Source organism: Balaenoptera borealis, assembly GCF_965194805.1.
Source record: "Balaenoptera borealis genome assembly, chromosome: 3".
Classification (NCBI taxonomy): Eukaryota; Metazoa; Chordata; class Mammalia; order Artiodactyla; family Balaenopteridae; genus Balaenoptera; species Balaenoptera borealis.
Window position 1 is genome coordinate 106,469,343 of NC_138866.1, and position 24,303 is coordinate 106,493,645.

Here is a 24,303-nt window from a genome sequence, read left to right on the forward strand (position 1 = left end):
CACCGCAATGAGAAGCCTGCGCACCGCAACAAAGAGTAGCCCCCGCTCACCACAACTAGAGAAAGCCCGCGCGCAGCAATGAAGACCCAACACAGCCAAAAATAAAATAAAAAATTAAAAAAAAAAAATGATGAAAGCAAAAAACCAAGAATACCCAGCAAGACTATCATTCATAGTTGAAGGGGAGATCAAGAGTTTTACTGACAAGTAAAAGCTAAAAGTGTTCAGTGGCACAAAACAGGCTTTATAAGAAATGTTAAAGGGACTTCTCTAAGCAGAAAAGAAAAGACCACAATTAGAAATATGAAAATTATGAGAGGGGAAAAACCTCATTGGTAAAGGCAAATATACGATAAAGATAGCAGATCAACCACTTATAAAGCTAGTAGGAAAATTAAAAGACAAAAGTAGTAAAATCATCTATATCCACAATAAGTAGTTAAGGGATACACAAAACAAAACTTATCAGCCTGGTTTCTCTGACTCATATCTGCTAGTTCATATGCTTGCTGGTGAAGGCTAGGCCCAGCATTGGATGAAAGCTGCTAATTGGGAAAATCCTGAAAGGTCTCTAGAATTAAAGCTGGAGACCAGCCCGCTAAGTTATATGACCAGGCTCAAGCAACTGCTAGACAACTTCATCAAGCAATTCCTAGGACTTTTCCAAAGCCTGTTGACTGGGACAAAATTCAAGCTTGCACGCAAATCTGATGAACCTGTTCATGACTATTATAATTAACTTCAGATTGTTAAGGAAAATTCTGGTCTTCCTTCAAATGTTGATCCCACCTGGGGAGCCTTTAATTTTATGTTTATCAATAGGCTGAACCGGGACCTTTCCCTTCTGGTAAAAAGGACCAGGATAGAATGGGAAACTGTGTCCACTTCAGATTTAGGTAATCTGGTAAACCAGCTCTCTCACACTCTAGAGCAGTCACGTAAAAGGAAGATCAACAAAATTCTTAATCTTCAACTCCAGCAAATGAAGGTCCCTAAATGAAACCAAAACCCTCCTAGTTTCTGCTATCTTTGCAAAACAGCCAGGACACTGGAAAAGAGATTGTTATAAATTCAAGCACTTCCGGCACCTTCAGGCCTCTAACCAGTCTTCCTGTTGCTCTCCCAGTCCTCAAGGAAGTGGCTCTGAGGAACTACAGGGGCTCTTCCCAATCCTCCCTCTTAATCATCTTAGGGAAATGTTTCTCCAGATTGGGGCTGAATCTCCTCCAGTCCTAACTGACACCAAAGCCAACACACCCGGTGCTCAACTCTGCTACTATAAAGCAGCCCCTGCCTTGGAGTACTAAACAGTTCAAATATCAGGGATCTCTAGTGAACCACAAGAGGTTCCTGTCTTTGAACCTATACTCTTTTGTTTAGACCCTTTGAGAAATACATACTCTTTTCTCCTTAGTTCCTCCACCCCTATCCATTTTTAGCTAAGACTTCTTAGGGAAGTATCATGCCAGAATTTCTTTCTCCCAAAACAGGAGAAAAATTCATTACTGCCACTGCCCTTTTGGTGAAGGCCACCACGAAAAACTATTATGGGATCCCCTTTAACCATTTTTGTACCTCATGCAGTAAAAGCTCACCTGAATTCTCATCATATTCAACAATTCTCAGTCAGCTGCCTCACCTCCTCTAAAGTCTTTTTGTTAACTGCTCCTCACAGCACTCTTTTACAGAGTGACGGTAACCCTGCTACTCTTCTCCCCTCTGTCACTGATGAAGTCCCTCATGACGGCTTAACGCTGATAGATCACCTCGTGACTCCTTGAGATGATCTGCAGGAAAATGCTTTGGGTAACACTGATTTCTCATGGTTCACTGATGGTTTCTATTTAAAAAGTGACAATGACAAATATTGTGCTGGACATGCTATTACAACTCCTTTTAATGTTGTTGAAGCAGCATCTTTACTTATGGCTACTTTGGCGTAACAGGCTGAATTATGTGCTCTTACACAGCCTTGTACTTCAGCCAAGGACAAAAGTGCCACTGATAGTAGATGTGCTTTCAGAGTAGCTCATACTTTTGGAATGTTGTGGAAGCAATATGGCTTCCTTACTTGTAGTGGAAATAAAATTTAAAATGGCCCTTATATTAAGGAATTGCTAGATGCAATATTTTTATCTGCTGCTTTAGCTATTATTAAGATTCTAAAGTTAACTTTCTGGAAGCTAAAAGAAATCACCTTGTTGACATTTCCACAAGGAATGCTGTCCTTAAAGGAACCAACAACAGCCAAACCTCTGGCATGGTCCAAAGAGATATTTCCCCAAATTATAACTTAGAAAAACTGGTTAGAGAAGCCGAACACAATTGGCCTCAGAGAAGGAAAAATAAGACTGGAAATTCAACAATTCTTGGTTCGACAGAAAGAGAAAGCTCTGGTTTGGACCAAATAACAACTCAGTCCTAGCGGTGATTCTAGAATTCCCAATCCTAACCACTGTACATACATTAAACCATTGGTCTACTGATATAATGATAGCATTCATGAATCAATATTGGTGAAGAAACATTAAGAAGGTTGCAAGAAGTTCCTACCTCACTTATCCCACTCGTCTGAAATATAACCCCGAGAAGCCTGTTTGCACTGCTCCCGGACATTTCAAAATGCCTAATAACCATTTGAGGTCTGGAAAAAGCATTTCATACAACTTCCTCTGTCTCATGAATATAAATATGTTTTAGTCCTGGTCTGTCTGTTTTCACACTGGGCTGAAGGCATCTCTTGCAGACAGGCTACTGCCTCTTCTGTGGCTAAAGTCCCTTTGAAAAAGATTATCCCTACCTGGGTAACTCCTCTTGAACTTCACAGTGATCAAGGAACTCATCTTACTAGTCAGTACTTTGACAACTGTGCACTGTTTGGCCAGTTTTACAACACTTTCACCATGTGTACCACTGTCAACCCTCTAGTTTAGTCAAATGCACTAATGATATTATTAAGACTCAAATGGCAAATTTGTAGAGTCCCTAAAAACACCCTGGCCAAAAGCATTGCCATAGGTCCTTCTAAATCTTAGATCCATCCCTTTTGGAACTCATAAACTCTCATACTTTGAAACAGTCATAGAATACCCAATGCACTTGGCTCCTGCCTCTTTTGACTCACTGATAAGAGAGATACTGCAATATTGCAAAGGCCTAACTGCTTCTATTAAAAATAACCATGTTTTGTTAGAGCAATCTTTTTTACAGTGTGCTCTTGGGAGACAAAGACGTTCAGCATCACACCTTGTACCCTGGAGATTTTATCTATTGGAAAAGACCTCCAGAAAGACTTTCTCCAACCTTGCTGGAAAGGTCCCCTATCTGGTACTGCTAACCAACCCTTGTGCCACTGAACTCCAAGGAATAGACTTTTGGATTCATGTGATACACTAAAAGAAAGCACCAAACCCTCACTGGACCTGCACATCATCTGGGGACCTGAAAGTAAAAATTTCCTAGAATTGAAGCAGACACCACCTGATGAGATAGCTTTCTCAAGATAATCTGGACCAGTCCTGTTGGAAGTTTGCCTGCCAGACCTTTAATGATGACATAACACTTCAGAAGATCTCCTAGGTCTACAATTTTGATAACACATGGATTTTAAACAAAAAGTGCCTGAGAGTTCTCCCTCCTATCCCTCCTTGTTACTAGAATGTGACCTCAATAGGTTTTCAATCTGTGTACTTTCCCTCTGACATGGGAAACTACACCCAAGGTCCTTCCGGGCATTGAGAGACAAAAAGCTGCTGAAACCAGAAAACTGGACTCTTGATCAGCAATGCTTTCAGAGAAAGCTCTTGATCAAAAGGGGGAAATGTAAAAATTAATAAACAGAAACCTCAATTAAGATAGAGTTGGGAGACCAGAAAGGGGAGCTCTAACACCTATGACAACAGCAGAGCCTAAGAGGAAAAAGAAAGACTTTCTCTTCTTGCCTGGCAAGAGCTCATCCAATTAGAGAAGACTGTCACACCTCAGCCAATGAAAAGCCACTATACTTCAAACTGTCAATTTCTCCAATGGATTCTGTTTACTATAGCCCTCCAATTTCCTTTTCCCTTCTTTAAGAGTCCTCTCCTTGCTGTGGAAGGACTTGCATGTGGTTTGCCATGGTTGCAGACCCCAAATTGCAATTCTTTGCTGATTCTGAATAAACCCATTTTGGCTGTAGGAATAACTGGCAGTCTATTTGTCAAAAACTGTCACTGGACTTGCCCTCTCATGGTAAACTAGAAAGGTACATGAAATTGCTTTCTTTAAATGAGATATCAGGCAGTATGGAACTGTGATTCTAGAGATAAAAGAAACAAACAAGGGAAGATCTTTCTGCCAAAGGACTTTCTAGATTGCAGCATGGGATGGGGAGACCAAAGTAGAACACGGTGGTCTCACTGAACTGATGAAATAGATCAGAGTTTAGAGAGAATAAGGTGGTTAAAATGTGAGGGGCTTAGTACCAGAGGGAGACAATGCAGTCAAGAAACCTTATGGGGGTCCCATCAAGTCTTTGGCTGAAGGCTAAACTGGGTATACATATGGTGAAACGCCACAAGAATGGATAAAGAACAAAGACCAGGTAATTTGTATGCTGAATAATCCCCAGAGCTCATACAGAGTTGGGGACATTTGAGTTCTGACTAGCCAGAGTGGAAAGACCTAGTTGAACACTGAAAACATTCAGTAGAAACTCCAGAAGGATCCCAACTTAGTAATCTTAATAAAGTTTAGTATCTTAGTAAAAGATAAGCTAGTACTTAACAAAGCTTAAAATTAAGTGTCAAAAGGGTCAAGCTGTACTGCAAGTGACTTAACCACTTTACAGAAGAAAGTCCAGCACTCTTTAAAGAAAGAAAACAAAATCCACATGTTCAATAAGGTAATGGTCACAATGTTCAGCATCCTTTCAAAAATTAACAGACATGAAAAAAGCATATATATTTGAAAAATAACTGCCAAAGTTTTCCAAATTTGATGAAAATACAAACTCACAGATCCAAGAATTTCCAATGAACCTCAAATGGGAAGAAAAACAAAGAAAACTACACAGAAGCACATCATAATCAAATTGTTGAAAATCAGTAAAAAGAAAACATTTTTAAAGCCCCCAGAGAAAAAAAATTATACACAGTAAAACAAAGATAAGAATGACTATGAACTTCTTATCAGAAACAGAGCAAGTCATAAAAAAACAGAATGACATCTTTCAAGTGTTGAAAATAAAATAAAATAAAATAAAAACTGTTGAATCAGAATTTTATATTCAGGAAAAAGTCATAAAAAATGAAAACAAAATAAAGACATTTTCAGACAAACAGAAGCTGAGAGAATTTTTCACTAACAGACCGGCACTATAAGAAATGTTAAAGAAAGATCTTTATATAGAAGGAAAATGATATCAGAAAGAAACATGGACCAAAAAAAACAAAAAACAAAAAAAAAAGAAGAGGGTCAGAAAAGGCAAGTATGTGAGTAAATGTAAAATAATTTTCTCATTTAAAAAATTTTTTGAAAAGATAGTTGAATTTTTAAAACAAAAAGTGTAGCAATGTACTATGGGCTATATAACATACATCAATAGTGAATTATAGAACAACAGTAGCATGAAGGATGGGATGAGAAATAGAAGAATTCTGTTGTACTGTTATTACATTACATATGAAGTAACATAATACTTTTAAATAATAGACTGTGATTAAGATGCATGTTGTAATTACTAAAGCAAGCACTTTAAAAAGAGGCTTAGCTGGGGCATCCCTGGTGGCGCAGCGGTTGGGAATCCACCTGCCAATGCAGGGGACACGGGTTCGAGCCCTGGTTCGGGGAGATCCCACATGCCGCGGAGCAACTAAGCCTGTGAGCCACAACTACTGAGCCTGTGCTCTGGAGCCTGTGAGCCACAACTACTGAGCCCGCGTGCCACAACTACTGAGGCCCACATGCCTAGAGCCTGTGCTCCGCAACAAGAGAAGCCACCACAATGAGAAGCCTGTGCACCACAACAAAGAGTGGCACCCGCTCACTGCAACTAGAGAAAAGCCTGCACACAGCAACGAAGACACAACACAGCCAAAAATAAAAATAAATAAAATAAATAAATTTATATTAAAAAAAAGAGGCTTAGCTAATAATCCAAAATAAAAGATAAAATGGAGTACTAAATTCATCCAAAATAAGGCAGAAAAAGAGGAGAAAAAGAACAAAAAGCAAATGGGACAAGTAGAAAATAAAATCAAAATGGGAGATTCAAACCCAATCATATCAATAATTCATTAGATACTGAACAACAACCCCCTCACCAAAAAAAAAAGCAGGCACAGGAGAGTACATATTGTATCAGTCCATTTATATGAACTAATAGAATAAGAAAAATTAATAAAAAGGGTCACTGGTTGCCTGGGGCCAAGGGTATGACAAATCTTTTTAGGGTATGGAAATATTCTGTATCTTAATCTGGGTGATGGTTACATGACTGTGTACATTTGGTACTTAAATGGGTGCATTTTATTGTGTGTAAATTATACTTCAATAAAGTCTTTTTAAAAGTTTAAAAAACTTTTTAAATGGCAAAACAGAGATTTAAACCCAGGCAGCTTGGAAACAAGCACTTATGTTCTTATTGATTCACTATGTCACTTCTTGTCTGGCCTGAAAGATTAAGTCATCATTTCAATATAACTTTCCAATACACGGTACTGTGACTTAAAAAAAAAGTGCTCAGTTTTTAAACTGAAATATCCTTGGAACAAAAAGTTAAATCCCCAGAAATTAATTTATCAAGAAAGCCTAACATGTAAATGATGGTATCAGTGATGAACATTACAGGACAAATAAATGAAGAGATTTATATTACGTTCCTAGATGAGAGGTCAATCTTCTAGAGAGAGCACTTATCCCTCAATTTAACATAGACAGGTAATATGACACCAATCAAAATTCCAATGAGAGTTTTGTAGAGGAAGGTAAGATACTTGGGAAACTAATTTGATATTTTATCTGAAAGAATGGGAAAGGATAGCCAAAAGGTTTTGAAAAACCAAATAAGAGGGCATCTTGCCTACCATATTACAGCACATCTTTTAAAACCTAATAATTAAAGCAACCTGGTACTAGTGAAAATACTGAGGAGTGATGTTACAAAGATGGCAACATAGGTTGTTCCAGACTTTGCTTCCCTTCACGAGAAGCATAACTAACAACTATTAAAAAAAACAAGACATCACTGAGAGAATCCTAGAACACAAGGTTAAGCCTGAAGCACTCCCCTGCACCATAGAGACCCAGACAGACTCCATTAGAAGGGTTATGAAAAGCGGCCTACACTGTGACCGCATTGCCCCTCCCCCAGGCCATTGCAGCACCATGTGAAGAGATCTCTCCTGACCCTCTGGTTCCTCCAGTGGGAAAAGAGAAGCCAGAATTGTGAGTTAATTTGTGGGAGCCGCTACTCTGATCTCGTACCACAGGGATTGCAGGGGACTCTGCGGAGCTCAAGCACTGGGAATGTGACTGTGACAGTGAAGCGGGTAGGGGCTTGCAGCACACAAATCTTGGCAGACTGAATTCCTACCTGCGGTGACCAAGCAGTAATCCCAACCAGTGGCTTTGCCCATCTGCAGAACCAAACTGGGGGCACACTCTGATCAGGGAACACAGAGGGTTGCAGATCTGCCTGATTCAGCTACTCAAGTAAGGACTTTTGCTAGTAGCCCTAGAGCCCTGCCCAGACAAGGAGCTGAATCACGGCACCACCCACTGTAGAGTGTCTTCCGGCCCCATGTGACCAGAAGGGCTGATAACTCCTGAAAGCTGTGTGGCTCAGTAGTGCTTGAGCCAAGAGGCAGGCAAGCAGAGCCGACTGCACCCAGAGCAAAGCCAGTACAGGACATGGAGTGCTGGCCTGTAGCCTTGTTCAGCTTATACATTACCTAAGGCTACTTCGTGCTACAGGGGCAGAGTTAAATAGTTGCAGCAGAGACCATACTGCCGGCAAAGTCTACAATATTTGCCATCTGGCCTTTTACAGAAAAAGTTTGCTGACCTCTACTCTATATCACCCCTTATGGCTCATGGCCATAGTAAGCTGCAAACTTCATCTACAGGATTTGGTGATATAATAAGACCAGAGATTAATTTAGATCTCCAGTTCTTTTTATTTTTTTTTTAAGATTTTTTTGATGTGGACCATTTTTAAAGTCTTTATTGAATTTGTTACAATTCTGCTTCTATTTTATGTCCGCGAGGCATGTGGGATCTCAGCTCCCCGAGCAGGGATCAAACCCGCACCCCCTGCATTGGAAGGCGAAGTCTTAACCATTGGACCGCCAGGGAAGTCCCTAGATCTCCAGTTCTTACCTTATGATCTTGATTTAAGAAAGTGTTCAGAATCCCAGCTTCTGGGACACTTTTGTGGGACAGTCTGTTAGTTTGTTTGTTTTTGCCTCTGATATGTGTTCCTTTTATTTCAAAATATAATAATAGGGTTTTGTTTGTTTTTCTGGGACTGGTCTCACACAAATGGCATACAAAAAAACCTCAGAGATCTGTGGCATCAAATAGTCAATGTACACCTTTACTTTGACATTCCTCAGTCTTCTAGCTATGATACCAATGCTGCTCGTTGAGACCTTGGGTATTCACTGCTCTTTAGGTGTTCAGCCTATGGGTAACATTTTCAATTTTCTCTTAAACCCTCTACTCATTTGCAGAACTGTTCTTCAAGCTATGGTTTCTCAGGCACCTACCTCAGTAGACCCTGTGAACGCAATCTTGTCTACGCCAACGTGAGAAGCTATTGCTGCCCCGGCCGTTGGCCCGTATCCTGGCAAAATATTGATGACTCCCGGTGGAAAGCCAGCCTAACAAAACAGAATTGGAGGAAACGTGGCTTGTGAAAGCTGATGAAGCACGTTAAATCGGATATGCTCCAGTGGGCCCCAACTGTAAGGAGAGTGGGAGCCACTCCTGAAGTCAGTTTCTCTTACCTCCTTGATGAGGGCTCCCATGTAGAGCGCGCTGAGTGGTGTTTGTTCTGCTGGTTTAATAACTACTGTGTTGCCACAGCACAGAGCTGGAGCAATTTTCCAGGCAAACATCAGCAGGGGGAAGTTCCACTGAAAGGCAAAAACTCAAGGTTGATAGATGAAAAATATTCCTCCATTACTTTGTTTTCAAGCTGTGACTTCTCAGATGTCTCAGACTAGTCCTCAACATAAATCTTGTCCCACCAGAGTATAGATGTTTGGATTTTTTAATTACTTCATTAAGAACAGAATAGGATTGACCGTGAAAATCTCTCCTTTTCTCTCTGGTCAGCAAATTACTATTTCCAGCTACCCACAAAAAGAAATCCCATGGTAAAAAGGGAGTCTTTGTTTTGTTTTGGTTTTTCATTGTTGTTACTTTATATGTTTTTAAAATTAGCCTTTGGTTCCCGTAAGTTCTTGTGTATGAAAACTTTTCCTTGCATTTGTGATTTTTATACCAGGATTTCAGAATGGTATGAAAGCTTTTCAGTGTGGAAGAACTAGAAGTCAGTGTATATTTCCAGGCAGCACCTTTTTCTTTACCTACATGTATTGTCACAGAACAAATGATTACAAAAAATAAAGTGCATCTACTGATGAGTATGCAAAAGTTTTAGTTTGTCTCCTTGACACTGCAAAAAAAGCTAATGGAGACTAAAAAATATATGTGAGTATCTGAGTCTGCAGCCTAAAATGGTTTAAACTGATTTTAAAAGGATATTAAGCTTGTATTGTTATACGTGCAGGCATGAGCCTCAGTACTATCAGGTGTCGTTGATAATTTCATTAAGAAAGAAAACAAAAATCCTGGTCCCCTGGCTTCAGCCCCTGACCACAATGTGTTTCTGCCTGAAGCATCTCAGCTGCCATCCTTCAAAGATTCTCACTGGCCCTGGCAAGCTTGCAAAAATATACAAGTGTCTTGCCTTCACCAAACACCCAATTTCTTTTCCCCTTAGTTGTTTATAAACTTGGGAGTACACAGTGATGTTTTAATTCCATCTACAGTATATAAATCTTGGAGTGCAGTAATTGAGCCGAGCTGGCTGACAAGCGGCTCTTGCCCTGTCAGTGAAAGCTGCAGCTCCAAGAGTCTGGGGACGGGCAGGAAAAGCAGGTTTGAGTTCCTGCAATTAAGGTGACAGACCTCAACCCTGCTCTGAGCTGAGTAGGATTTCCCTGGGTGGTTTAGGAGCAGAAGAACTTAAACCAAATCTCTTATCTTCTCTTTTCATTCTCTAATAAATCTCACAGTAACCTAGAGCTTATGGACCACTAAAATAATATATTAATACTTCTCAAAAATCTTTGGTTCCCAAAGCCAAAGATTATCTTGAATTATTCTCCTATATTTTGAGAAGAGAAAACTTCTTGTCTATACTGTAAGAATTTAAATTGAGCCTTCCCTGAAATCCTTGCCAGAACGATTAGCTAGAATCTTCTGTTGGCAGATTTGATGATGTTTTGTATAGTGCCAAGGCTGTGTATGAGACAGAGAGAAAAAAAAATGTTTAATGTTCCAATCCAAACACTAAGCACTACATTTATTTCCCTGTACAAGACACACAACAGCCCGGCATGGTTTCAATTATGACTGTGACGTTAATTGTACTGCTGTGTCTTCTGTAGAGTCTTCTATCTAGATTCTTGTGAAAAGAAACAGTGGGAAAGAATGGGATTAAAAGACCATATAAAACAATATGCCTGGAAAAATGGTGAGTCACAGTTCTAAAAAATAAACAAGCAAATATAACAAAGTATTAATTTTCCATAAGCAGAATGGACATCCATAACCAAGGGCAGGTTATTAATACACTGGACTTTGCTTTGCTTATTTTAATCATGAGAATTCCATGACTTGAGAACTCAACTCCTGGTAACGAAGCTGAAACCCTATTAACCTGTTCAAATAAGCATTTGCAGGGAGGCTGTTAAAGATATGTCAACAACATGAACTCAGTTTTTTTTTCCCCCAGTAATGGAAAACACACATTGCTGAGGTCCATGTTTTATGTATCTTTAAGAGAACTGGTTCAAATGAAAATAAATACGAGGCGTGAGGAGATACACTCACTGGGATGATCTGTCCACACACTCCAATAGGTTCATGTCTTGTAAAGGTAAAATAGTCTCCATCTGAAAGAAACGAGCACCGTCACTACCACAGAGTTCAGACTAGAAGAAAAACTGCAGAGGGAGAACTTGGGTGGCAGCAAAAAGCAGAAATAAAGTTGAGAAAACTTTTTGTCCATGGTTCCTACTCAACTGTGTATGAAAGCTGGTAGAAGAGCTGTCACTTGGCAAAGGGTTTCTCCAGATACGGTCCCCAGACACCCGAACAGAGTACTGGTAAGAGGCCCTCAAAGGCAAAATAAAAGACAAGTTTATGACACTAGATGCAGTCCTGGGGGTGGAGGGTGGGGCAGGGAGGGGGGCAGGCGGGCCAGGGAACTGGAAAATAGTAATATTATATTAAATATTAAAATGATATTTATATATAGAACAGTTGAGTTAAAAACTGAGGTACCTCAAAATTTTAAATAGCTTTCTGAAAGTACTAAAAAAAAAGAAACTAAGTAAAATGCTATTGGGTAAATTTAAAATGCTAGGCAACTGGAAAAGGTGAGGTGTAAAAGTAAGATCTATTTCATAACTCAATCCTGGTGTCCAAATGCACTTCCAGGCACTGGGGGAACCCAGGCATGTCTAGGCCTATTTCAAGAAGGCAAAAGTTCACTTCAAAGAAGATTACATCGATAACCCAAAGCCTCCACCCTCACATCAGCCATGGAAATGAGGACAATTTAATAATCTTGTTTTCCCTATAGGAGCAATGGGAAATTGGAATAAATACCCAGGAAATCCAAACCAAATTCTTCTTTAGGAAAGTACCATTATATTTATCTGAATTATTTTAAGTGGCTAATTGAGATAACCAAAGAATGGCTTGTTTTTTTTTTAGCATAAAGCTTTTCATTTCTGGTATTGGGTCTTTGTTTTTCCCTCAGTTGCCAACGCTTTGGCTGCTTCACTGATACTTGTTTTCTCTCTCAAAAGCCATTCACTAGGGAAAGTGAAGACCCTCAGTTAATACTCAGGAAGAGCATTACTATTAGGGATGGGAATGAAAGTGGGGACAGGAGGAGATGCTAATTCTTCCTAGAATTAACAGCTATCTGTTGCTGGTACATCTTTTCAAAGAACTTTTTCTTCCCACATACATTAGCATCCTTTTATCCCCTCTCTTTTTAAAAAAAAAATACAAATGGGGTCATATTATTCACAGTCTTCTATACTTTGGTTTTTCCCACTTTTTTCATATAAATCTAACACATTTTTTAAGCTGCTGAATGTTATTCCACTGGCTCAATAAATAATGGTACCACTGTAAACTGTCCTGAAGGACAACAGAGATTGCTTTCAGTTCAAGCTATTATAAATAATGCTGTAACACTATCAGTTTATATATCTCTGTATATCTGTGAAATTTCATGGTCAGAGTGTACATGCATTTCACATTTTGATCAATATTGCCAAATCACTCTTCAGAAAAATTACACAATTCATAATTCCAAAACAACATGTTTTTTTCCCTACCCTTTAACACTGGGGTTTTTCAAACATTTTAATTTTGGTCAACCTGATAGGTAAGAAAATGACAACCTGTTTTGATTTGTGTTTGATGATATATGGAGTGAATATTTTTTCATGTTTAATGGTCATTTAAAATTTTTTTCTTCAGATTTATATCCTTTCTCATTTTTCTACTAGGTTATTCTTTTTTAATCATTTAGAAAACTCTGTGTATATTAAGAAAATTAGGCCTTTGTCATGTGTATATGCAAAGTTTTCCCCTAGTCTGCTACTTGTCTCCTAATTTTGTTTCATGTATATTACTTTAAATGGAAGAATTTAGGAAGTAGGTAAGCTCAGCAACTGTAGGAAGGAAATTATTTTAGAATGTATCTCCACTACAACAAAAAAAAAAAAAAAAAAAAAAATAGCCAAAATGTGGAAACTGTCCACAGGATGATAATAAGAAGTCTGAGTAATATTTTAAAAATCAAGTTAACTATCTCAGCTTTGTATGCAGACAATTCAAGAACTTTCATAGATATCTTTTTTTACAATAGTGCAAGTTACCACCATTCTTCAATTTATAAATCTCTGAAAAAGTTTTTTTCTATTAATACGTTTTAATGTTTCACATTTTTTTCCCAGAAGATATAAATGCAATATTAGGCTCCTCTTCCTGGGAAGGTTTTTCACGGGGAGCAAAAACACTGATCAACAGGCTAGAGAGTTTCATTTGCAAGGAAATCCTTCTCAAGTAAACTCTGTAATCTGGCTAAGGTGATGTATTCGGGTATTAATCAAAGACCATAGAAAGAGAGTGTAATGTCAAGATGGAGTACAAATGGCCTGAGAAAAAAATGGGAATATGAACTGAAGAACCACACAGGTGTTTATTTTAGCAGCACTAGAATGGTTCAGAGAGAATTCACAGGGCACTTGCACAAGCACAGCATGGTAATTCATAAAGCGTTTCCCCCCTCTACATTCTAAATGCTGAAGAATTTAGTTGTATTACTTATATAATTTTGAAAGTTACTGAAGAAATGAAAGAGAAGAAAAAATGTAGGAGAATCTTAAAAAGCTGACCTCATAAGGAATTGAACTCGACTCCATAATTGATCCCAAGAGAAACCTGAGTTATGGGGAATGAAAACTTTCTTGGATAAACTGTTCACAGATTTGACAATGGCTGGCGCAATGAAAGAAATCGAAGAATCTTCCATCTAAGTTCCTCTAAGCAGTAGATAAATAAAGGGTGTTTTGGTGCTTGAGCTCTTCCCAAAACACCGCTGAGTGAAAGACATAAAGAAAGGGTCCCAGACCTTGCGCTCAGTCCGTATTCTCATCTGGTTAGTGGAAGAGGATTCTGAACACCCCTAGTCTGAACAGGGTGCCCAGCACACACGAGAACTATACCTCCTACGTGCACCCTTGGCCAGGGCTGGAGGCACCTCAGAGGTCCCACACAGCTACTATGACCCTGCTCTGGATCTCACCAAGCTTCTAGGCTAAGGTTACCCAAAGGCCAATCGCTCAAGAGCCACCTTCTTAATTTTTGCCATGTTCAAGTATCACTTACCCTATTACTTATAATTTCTTAAATTAACTCATCTTTTAAAAGCTATTTGTCAGCTATTTGTTAGCCTCACCTTAAGGAAAATCTATGAAATAACAGATTTCATGAGCTAGCAATATTTTCTTCTAATATTCTTCAAACCTAATAATTAAAATAAAACATGCTTACTGCATTCCTGTAAAGAATCATCTTTAATTTTTATTTTTTATTGAAGTATAGTTGATTTATGTTTCATGTATACAGCAAAGTGATTTGGTCATAAATATATATATATTCTTTTTGAGATTCTGTCCCATTATAGGTTATTACAAGATATTGAATATAGTTCCCTGTGCTATACAGTAGATCCTTGTTGTTTGTCTATTTTATATATAGTAGTCTGTATCTGTTAATCCCAAATTCCAAATTTATCCCTCCCCCCCCTTTCCCCTTTGGTATGTTTTCTATGTCTGTGTTTTCTATGTCTGTGACTCTATTTCTGTTTTGTAAATAAGTTCATTTGTATCATTTTTTTAAGATTCTACATATAAGTGATATCATATGATATTTGCCTTTCTCTGTCTGATTTACTTCACTTAGTATGATAATCTCTAGGCCCATCCACGTTGGTGCAAATGGCATTCTTTCTTTCTTTATATGGCTGAGTAGTATTCCATTGTGTATATACACACATACACACACGTGTGTATGTGTGTATATATATGTGTGTGTGTGTGCGTGTGTGTGTGTGTATATATATATATATATATATATATATATATATATATATATATATATATATATATATATATCACATCTTCTTTATCCATTCAACTGTCGATGGACATTTAGCTTGCTTCCACATCTTGGCTATTGTGAATAGCGCTGCTATGAACACTGGGTGCATGATTCTTTTTGAGATAGAGTTTCCTCCGGACCTATGCCCAATAGTAGGATTGCTGGATCATATGATAGCTCTATTTTTAGTTTTTTGAGGAACCTCCATACTGTTCTCCATAGTGGCTGTATCAATTTACATTCCCACCAACAGTGCAAGAGGGTTCCCTTTTCTCCACACCCTCTCCAGCATTTATTGTTTGTAGACTTTTTGATGATGGCCATTCTGACCGGGGTGAGGTGATACCTCATTGTGGTTCTGATTTTCATTTCTATAGAATCATCTTGCAGGTTACCGGTGCCACATGGTATGCCATATTGCGCTTCTCAAATTTAAGTTTGTACACAAAGCACCTAGAGTTCTTGTTAAAATGCAGATTATGAATCTGTAAATCTAGGGTGGGACCTAAGAGTCGGCATTTCTATATAAGCTCCCAGATTATGCCAACGCTTCTGATCCACAGACCACACTCCAAGTAGTGAGGTTCAGAGGAACCAAGCAGGTAAAGGGTAGTCCATGTGTATTATGATGACCTACAGCTGCTGACTTCATTTCTCTTTACTTTTTGCCTCTCTGATAACTACTAATTTGCCTGAAAGGAGTTTGAAGTGTAGGAGAATCTAAACAATGTTTTTAACACTTTTAAAATAGGAAGATAAGAACAAAAACATATATACTTCTACAGAACCTTCCAAAATATTTTTACATGCTTGCCTCATTTCATGCTCAAAACAACACTATGGAAAAATTAGGGAAAGTATTATTATTAGAAATTTACAATTAGAGAAAATATGGCACAGAGAGGTTAAGTCTAAAGTGATATCACTGGTTAAGTTGTGGCTCCTGCACTTGAATCTGCATCATCAGACTTCAAATTCACTTCCCTTAGAAACATATTAAAGGCTCTTTTGTGAAAAAGGTGTTGGATTTAGGTGGCTATCACAAAGCATAGAATCAGAGTGTAACGTCAAGGAGTGCAAATGGGGGGAAAAAGACAACCCTTTTACGAAGGGTAAAGATGATTCTTTGAGGATGTGGTGTGTGGACAGAGAACTCGCATAGACTCCTGTATGTGAAGTTATAAAGGGAACGCTACAGAGCAACAGTCCTCTCCTCAGGTGGGGGAGCCCAAGGCTGAGCACCTCTCTGCATCTGAGGTGAGTCGACTCCAAGAGGGTGCGGAGTGTTACTGCTCCCTCTCTCTCTTCTATACCTAAGATGATGTATAATGAGTACTGCTCTCTGCCTAGAAGAAAAATTGCAGCCCATTTTCCCATCTTTGACATTAATAATGATCTCTAAATATGGCAAGATGATTAAAAAGATTGTTCCCATCATTTCTCTAGCTTTGTGCTATAAAGCACATCAGCCTGACATAGAAAAAATCTCCATCCAAACTCCGATACTCCATTTTAGGCTATGATGATCTTAGGTCTTCTTACCAAATATGAGGCATTACAGAGAGAGTTCAGATTCAGCAAGAAAGGATTGCATGTGATGAAAATACCAAATAAATGTTCTGAATATCACATTCTGAGGCAACAAGTTAGCATACAACTATGGTGGAGAAAACTAAAGAAGCGATGAGACATCAAAACAGAGATACTAATTCACGTGTTTAGAACTTTTTACCTGTCAGCCTCTTTTCCATTTCACTCAAGTAAAAAATACTGTTCTTAAAAGGAGTTTATTTTAAGACACACCCAGAGACAACTTCTCTTACGTGTTTTCATACCTGAATGTTATACACCTTTATGAAGAATATAAAAATCTTACAATTAAAAACTCTATTTTACCATGAATTTGGCTGAACTATGGATCAAACTTTACTGAGTATGTATAGATTGAGCCATTTCTAGAATTAAACTAAGAAGAGTCTTTGTCTCTAGAGATGAGTAATAAAAAAACCTCTTCCACATTTGTGAATGTTGAGGCACTCTTCTATGTTCTTTCATGGGGGCTCATCAAATTACACAAGCAATATAACAATTACTTAGTTATTTAGAACAATTTAAATATTTGGATTATTCCTTCAGGGTAAACATTACTTCTTAAAGCAGAGTTTATAGTTGTTTGAAAAAAAATTTTGACAGAATTATTATTCTCATAAGAATATCTAGCATTGACACAATCTACACATAAACTAGACAGAGTATGATTAGGTAATACCTATGGTCAATGAAATCAGAAGAATCTGCAATGTGCCAGAAATTGAGAAGAAATTTATCAAATATGGACCCCAAGAAATGGCTCCCAGGAATGCAAGGATTCTTCAATATACGCAAATCAATCAATGTGATACACCATATTAACAAATTGAAGGATACCATATGATCATCTCAATAGATGCAGAAAAAGCTGTCAACAAAATTCAACACCCATTTATGATAAAAACTCTCCAGAAAGTAGCCATAGAGGGAACTTACCTCAACATAATAAAGGCCATATATGACAAACCCACAGCCAGCATCATTCGCAGTGGTGAAACACTGAAACCATTTCCACTAAGATCAGGAACAAGACAAGATTGTCCACTCTCACCATTATTATTCAACATAGTTTTGGATGTTTTAGCCACAGCAATCAGAGAAGAAAAAGAAATAAAAGGAATCCAAATCGGAAAAGAAGAAGTAAAGCTGTCACTGTTTGCAGATGACATGATAATATACATAGAGAATCCTAAAGATGCTACCAGAAAACTACTAGAGCTAATCAATGAATTTGGTAAAGTTGCAGGATAAAAAATTAATGCACAGAAATCTCTTGCATTCCTATACACTAATGATGAAAAATCTGAAAGAGAAATTAAGGAAACACTCCCATTTACCATTGCAACAAAAAGAATAAAATACCTAGGAATAAATCTACCTAAGGAGACAAAAGACCTGTATGCAGAAAACTATGAGACACTGATGAAAGAAATTAAAGATGATACCAACAAATGGAGAGACATACCATGTTCTTGGATTGAAAGAATCAACATTGTGAAAATGACTATACTACCCAAAGCAATCTACAGATTCATTGCAATCCCTATCAAACTACCAATGGCATTTTTCACAGAACTAGAACAAAAAATTTCACAATTTGTATGGAAACACAAAAGATCCCAAATAGCCAAAGCAATCTTGAGAAAGAAAAACAGAGTTGGAGGAATCAGGCTCCTGGACTTCAGACTATACTACAAAGCTACAGTAATCAAGACAGTATGGTACTGGCACAAAAACAGAAATAAAGATCAATGGAACAGGATAGAAAGCCCAGAAATAAACCCACGCACATATGGTCACCTTATCTTTGATAAAGGAGGCAAGAACATACAATGGAGAAAAGACAGTCTCATCAATAAGTGCTGCTGGGAAAACTGGACAGCTACATGTAAAAGAATGAAATTAGAACACTCCCTAACACCATACACAAAAATAAACTCAAAATGGATTAAAGACCTAAATGTAAGGCCAGACACTATAAAATTCTTAGAGGAAAACACAGGCAGAACATTCTATGACATACATCACAGCAAGATCCTTTTTGACCCACCTCCTAGAGAAATGGAAATAAAAACAAAAATAAACAAATGGGACCTAATGAAACTTAATAGCTTTTGCACAGCAAAGGAAACCATAATCAAGACGAAAAGACAGCCCTCAGAATGGGAGAAAATATTTGCAAACGAAGCAACTGACAAAGGATTAACCTCCAAAATATACAAGCAGCTCATTCAGCTCAATATCAAAAAAACAAACAACCCAATCCAAAAATGGGCAGAATACCTAAATAGACATGTCTACAAAGAAGATATACAGATTGCTAACAAACACATGAAAGGATGCTCTACATCACTAATCATTAGAGAAATGAAAATCAAAACTACAATGAGATATCATCTCACACCAGTCAGAATGGCCAACATCAAAAAGTCTACAAACAATAAATGCTGGAGAGGGTGTGGAGAAAAGGAACCCTCTTGCACTGTTGGTGGGAATGTAAATTGATACAGTCACTATGGAGAACAGTATGGAGGTTCCTTAAAAAACTAAAAATTTTGAGAACTACCATATGACCCAGCCATCTCACTCTACTGGGCATATACCCTGAGGAAACCATAATTCAAAAAGAGTCATGTACCACAATGTTCACTGAAGCTCTATTTACAATAGCGAGGACATGGAACCAACCTAAGTGTCCATCGACAGATGAATGGATAAAGAGGCTGTGGCACACATATACAATGGAATTTTACTCAGCCATAAAAAGAAATGAAATTGAGTTATTTGTAGTGAGGTGGATGGACCTAGAGTCTGTCATACAGAGTGAAGTAACCGTATGCTAACACATATATATGGAATCTAAAAAAAAAAAACAAACAAAAAGGTTCTGAAGAACCTGGGGGCAGGACAGGAATAAAGACACAGATGTAGAGAATGGACCTGAGGACACAGGGAGGGGGAAAAGTAAGCTGGGACAAAGTGAGGGAGTGGCATGGACATATATACACTACCAAATGTAAAATAGATAGCTAGTGGGAAGCAGCCGCATGGCACAGGGAGATCAGCTCAGTGCTTTGTGACCGCCTAGAGGGGTGGGATAGGGAGGGTGGGAGGCAGACACAAGAGGGAGGGGATATGGGGATATATGTGTATGTACAGCTGATTCACTTTGTTATACACCAGAAACTAACACACCATTGTAAAGCAATTATACTCCAATAAAGATTTAAAAAAAAAAAAAAGAAATGGCTCCCAACTACAATATGAAGAGTATTTCAAGAATTGCTACAAATCTTACATATCCAGTAACACTAAAAATGAGTTTACTTAACAGCATCAAAATCTGTAACACAATTCAATGAACGGATGGCCATCTCCTAATCTCTAATTTGTGTACAGAATTACCTTTCAAGGAGCTAGCAACCCTTTTGGTGACCCCAGTACTAAACAATTAGACCAACTACATTGAACTAGTTCATTTTGTCCTCTAGCAGATTCCTATGTATTCTGAGACTGAACAGACCTCACTGAACATTTTACAGGTGTAAGGATAAACTCTATAAATGCTTATACAGACACTGGAGATGACATTAGCATACAGTGGTGCTAACATTATTTCTCCCAAGAGGCTGCTGGTAGCATCTCAGAAGTTAAACTACATGTTCCTGAGTCAGTTATGAAGATATATTAGCTCTACTACTACTCCCTTACGTCACCTTGGAAAGTTACTTTACTTCTCCGGACCTCAGTTTCTCTGTCTGAAAAATGAGGTGACTGGCCTTAGTGATCCCTGAGTTCTTCTTCAGCCTTAACCTCTCAAAGAGGTTACATGTGAAGCAGACTTTGCGATCTCCTGTCACCACCAATTCAGGTAACTACCTACCCTGGGTTCTTAGGTGGGCAGAGCAAATAGCTCCTCATTCTCATTCTGAGTGAACAATAAGATCTCACCATATGGGTTCTCTGCTGACAATGCTAAATTAGATTGAGCTGTTAAAGGCAAAACCTTAGGATATGAGTTAATTTCTGCATATTTTTAGCCTATTCAGTTCAACAGGTAAAACTGAAAGGAGGTGAAGTAGATAAATAATTACAGATGGCCTGAGTAGCTTTTTAAACTTTTCTATATGCTAATGTATCATAAGGTCATTTTTATGTCAGAATTCAGCTTAAAGCATGGACTACATTTTCTCTGCTTACGTATCACAAAATAAATAAAATCAATACTGTTAAAGAGAAAAATCATTAAGTAATGTAAATCAATTATCCTCTATTTTTCCTTCAGTGAACTAAAAACGATCTTTGTTCCTTCCCCCATCACAAGGAGTTTGTGGCCATGAGAGGTTAAAAATAATACAGGTTAAAAATAATCAAAATGGGGATAAAACTACTTCCCCTGGAGGGCTTCTATGAGATTAGAGATATTGTAATGGGCACAAAGAAAGTGTACAATAAATCATAATAATGATTATTATTTATCATCATAATTAGCAGATGTTATAGCAGAAGGGTCAAAGCATAGGATTTATGGTCAGAAAGAATGGCTCCATTGAGTACCATAGCAGGAAATATTAGACAATGTTGTAAAGGGAAGAACATCAAGACCCTGAATCAAACTAATACCACATGATTCTGTGATAACATCCAACTGTGGGCCTTGAGGGGGATGTGACAGAAAGGGATGGGAGAATCTTTCAATTCAGAGGGAGAAACAGCTGTCCAGTGGATGGCTCAAAAGTGGTCATGCCATAACCCTTTTCTCCTCCTCCCAAATATTCTAGAGGGAGGCTACCCTTCAGGGGGAGGGGAAAAAGTACATACTCACTCTCTCCAACTGATTATCCATTATGTAATCAAAATCTCTTTCTAAAACACAATTCTGATCAATGTATTCATTTACTTAAAATAATTCAGCGACTCACCATTACTGTGGAATAAAACTTGCAGCATGGTGTCCCCAGGCCCAGAGCCCCTCTGTCTTCTAAATCTGGCTATACTTTCAGATCCACTGGCACACTGTACTCTCCTCCCTCCATACTTCGCACAGGTTATTATCACTGCTGGTGATGGCCCTATCTCCATCTTTACTTACCTGCCCTTGTACAGGCATCACCTTGTACATCCCACTTCCTTCTCCAGGAAGCCTTAATACTGGGTGAGATGCCTTTCCTATGGAGTACCATTGTACTTTGTACTTCCATATGTGAATAAGCCACTCTGTATTGCACTTGGCTGTCTACTTGTTTGTTTCCTTTACTATTCTATGGACATCTTAGTTGTTCACCTTTGTAACTCCAGTGCTTAAACACAGGTGCTCAAAAAAAAATCTGCCGAATGAATAAATGTATGAAGAAATGAGGGGATGCCTGAGAGACAGGCTGAAGCCTGGTAGAACAGGTGAAGGAAGAGCTCTTCCCATTACGAGGCAGAACGCCCAGCCTTCCTAAATGGGAAGGAGTCCAAGAGACAATAGCATAATTCTTCCCACTCTTTCTGGTTCTTATCCTTTAGTGTCAGGGATACTAAGCTAGATGAACCATGGAGTACGATTCAATGTAACAAAGCAGCCTTATATTAAAAAAAAACTTTCAGGTTTATTTTTATGGGTGACCAGGCAGAACTGTGCTTTCCGTCCTTGTATTTCTCCTAGGAGCAATGGTTCAGTATTTACTAACTCAGTGTCCACGCCAACTTTATAGAACATAACTACCATGAATAATGAGAATCAACTGGATGTTAATCTAAAAATCGGAAGAGGGTGACTGGCTTCTTCCTTTTGCCACCCTGCTGTACACGTCTCCACAAGAGGGTCTACAATGGCTTAGGCAGAAAGAGACTTGGGTTTAAATCTCAGGCCTGCCACTTACTCACATGTGACCTTGTTCAAGACACTAAACCCTCGCTGTCTCATTTTCTCACCTGCAAAATGGGTACAATACCTTTTAAAATCTGACCTGTTTCACAGGATCATACACAGAATCACATAGATCCTGTATGTGAAAAAAACTTTTACATGCTCAAGTGCTTTGCAAACATAAAGTACGTTATCCCTTTATATTAAAATTTCAAACAAAATTAGGGTGTTTCACAGGAAATGTATGTAACACAATAAAGACCTCATGGTTAAAGGCTAACGGCTTTCCTACATTCCAGATTTCATTGAAAAAAGCCAAGAACACAGAGACAAAAATCAAGCTGATGTTAAATTATAAAGTTACAGATGACAAATAAAACATAAATGGATTGATTGAACAAATTTGAGAATAAATAAGTAAATAATAATGACGCTCCCTTTCCCTGATCTTCCACTATCACCCCTCTGGCGTAGCCAACTAGATTCCCTAAGCACTGAACTAGCCAAAGGGGTTGTGAGATGAATTCTCAGGAGCCTACAGGCATGTCCAAATGTACCTAAAAATGGAACGGAAAGGAAAGCGGCCAAGTTCACGTTTGCCGTCATCCTTCCTTTCAACTGCTTGAGGCACCACAGCAAAAAGGTCTTACATCCCAGACCCCCAGCTTCCTAGGAGCTCTGCTTAATGACCTGAATCCCTGGAGAGTCCCTCATCCTGGTATCCCTCTAAACGCACTTAAGGAAAAACTGGGGAAACAAAAATTACTTGGCATTTAAGGGAATTCCTCACTTTTTTTCCTTCACAGGCTGGACACCAGTTTATGAGTAAAGGTGGGAGAGACTACTGTGAAAGACTTTTCTAAGCCCTGTATTTCTAATTCAGAATCCCCAAAGAGCATCAGATGAAAATTGAGACTTATAGACCAACCACCTCTACTGCCAGATAAAGTTACAGTAAAGTATCAAACATTATCAGGAACTCCAATAAATCTTTATCTAATCAAACAAGGTCTTCTCTCCTAAGGAGGCAAAAGAAAACCAATATATCGTTAGGTCAAATGCCAGGTCAAATGTGTACAGCCTTCTGTTTCACCTTATTTCTAAGATATCTCTAAATCATTTGAAAAGATGTTTAAATGCCTGAAACATATTTGTTGTCTTAGTGAAATGGCAGGTGGGGTGGGGTGCCAAACACCCAGGGCCTTTGATCCTGATAATTTCCTTTCTGCACTGAAGCAGAAGAGGTCAACCTGAAAAGGCTGGCGCATGACCTGCTCTTGACAAAGGTTTTCGTTCCCAGGCCCTCCCACAGGTATGCTTACGCCAGACAACGACTCTGCCTCACTTAGGCCATTCCTCGATCCTACAAATGAGGCCAGAGAACAGTGGTCTGTAATATCCCAGAGCCAGGAGTGAAGTAAGATTCTGACATTCCTTAAGAACAGTCTTCTCCATCCTTCTGAGTCTGCTGAACGTGGGAAACTTCTGGATGGCAGGGAAGAGTCCCTATAACCAGAAACGCATTTTCTAAAGACTGACATTCCACATGTCACCATCATTCACGGAGGTAATTTTAAAATAGTCCTTTGAAGCCTCATCTCTGTCCCTTCTCCCTTCTCACTGTGACGTCTTCTCTTCTTGCTAAATGAGGCATCGCAGTGGCCACATGGTTGGTGCTGGTCTCTGTATCGTCTCCTCACTACGCAAGGCAGAGAACCCAGCAGCATAGGCATCACCTGGCAGCTTGTTAGGAATGCAGAATCTCAGGCCCCATCCTAGACCTGCACTTGAAGAAGATTCCAGGTGATACATATGCACATTCAAGTTTGAGAAGCACTGCTCTAAGCCAGCTACACTATCATCCAATCATCCCCTTTTCTGGTAAACCAATCCTACTCAGC

General features: G+C 38.6%; 1 protein-coding gene and 1 long non-coding RNA gene across 3 annotated transcripts in view; one reads left to right on the forward strand and one right to left on the reverse strand.

The window, feature by feature from the left end:
• The window catches only part of LOC309626862, an 844,624-nt gene that overhangs the window by 140,536 nt on the left and 679,785 nt on the right, over positions 1 to 24,303 (forward strand). The window lies entirely within an intron of this gene.
• The window catches only part of ALDH1A2 (aldehyde dehydrogenase 1 family member A2), a 101,254-nt gene that overhangs the window by 31,419 nt on the left and 45,532 nt on the right, over positions 1 to 24,303 (reverse strand). For both annotated transcript variants that reach the window (XM_082387891.1, XM_082387892.1), the window contains 3 exons: positions 11,104 to 11,165; positions 8,988 to 9,116; positions 8,748 to 8,861 (listed from right to left, as the gene is read on the reverse strand). In XM_082387891.1, the coding sequence (XP_082244017.1) occupies positions 8,748 to 8,861; positions 8,988 to 9,116; positions 11,104 to 11,165 (305 nt within the window). The remainder of the gene's footprint in view (positions 1 to 8,747; positions 8,862 to 8,987; positions 9,117 to 11,103; positions 11,166 to 24,303) is intronic.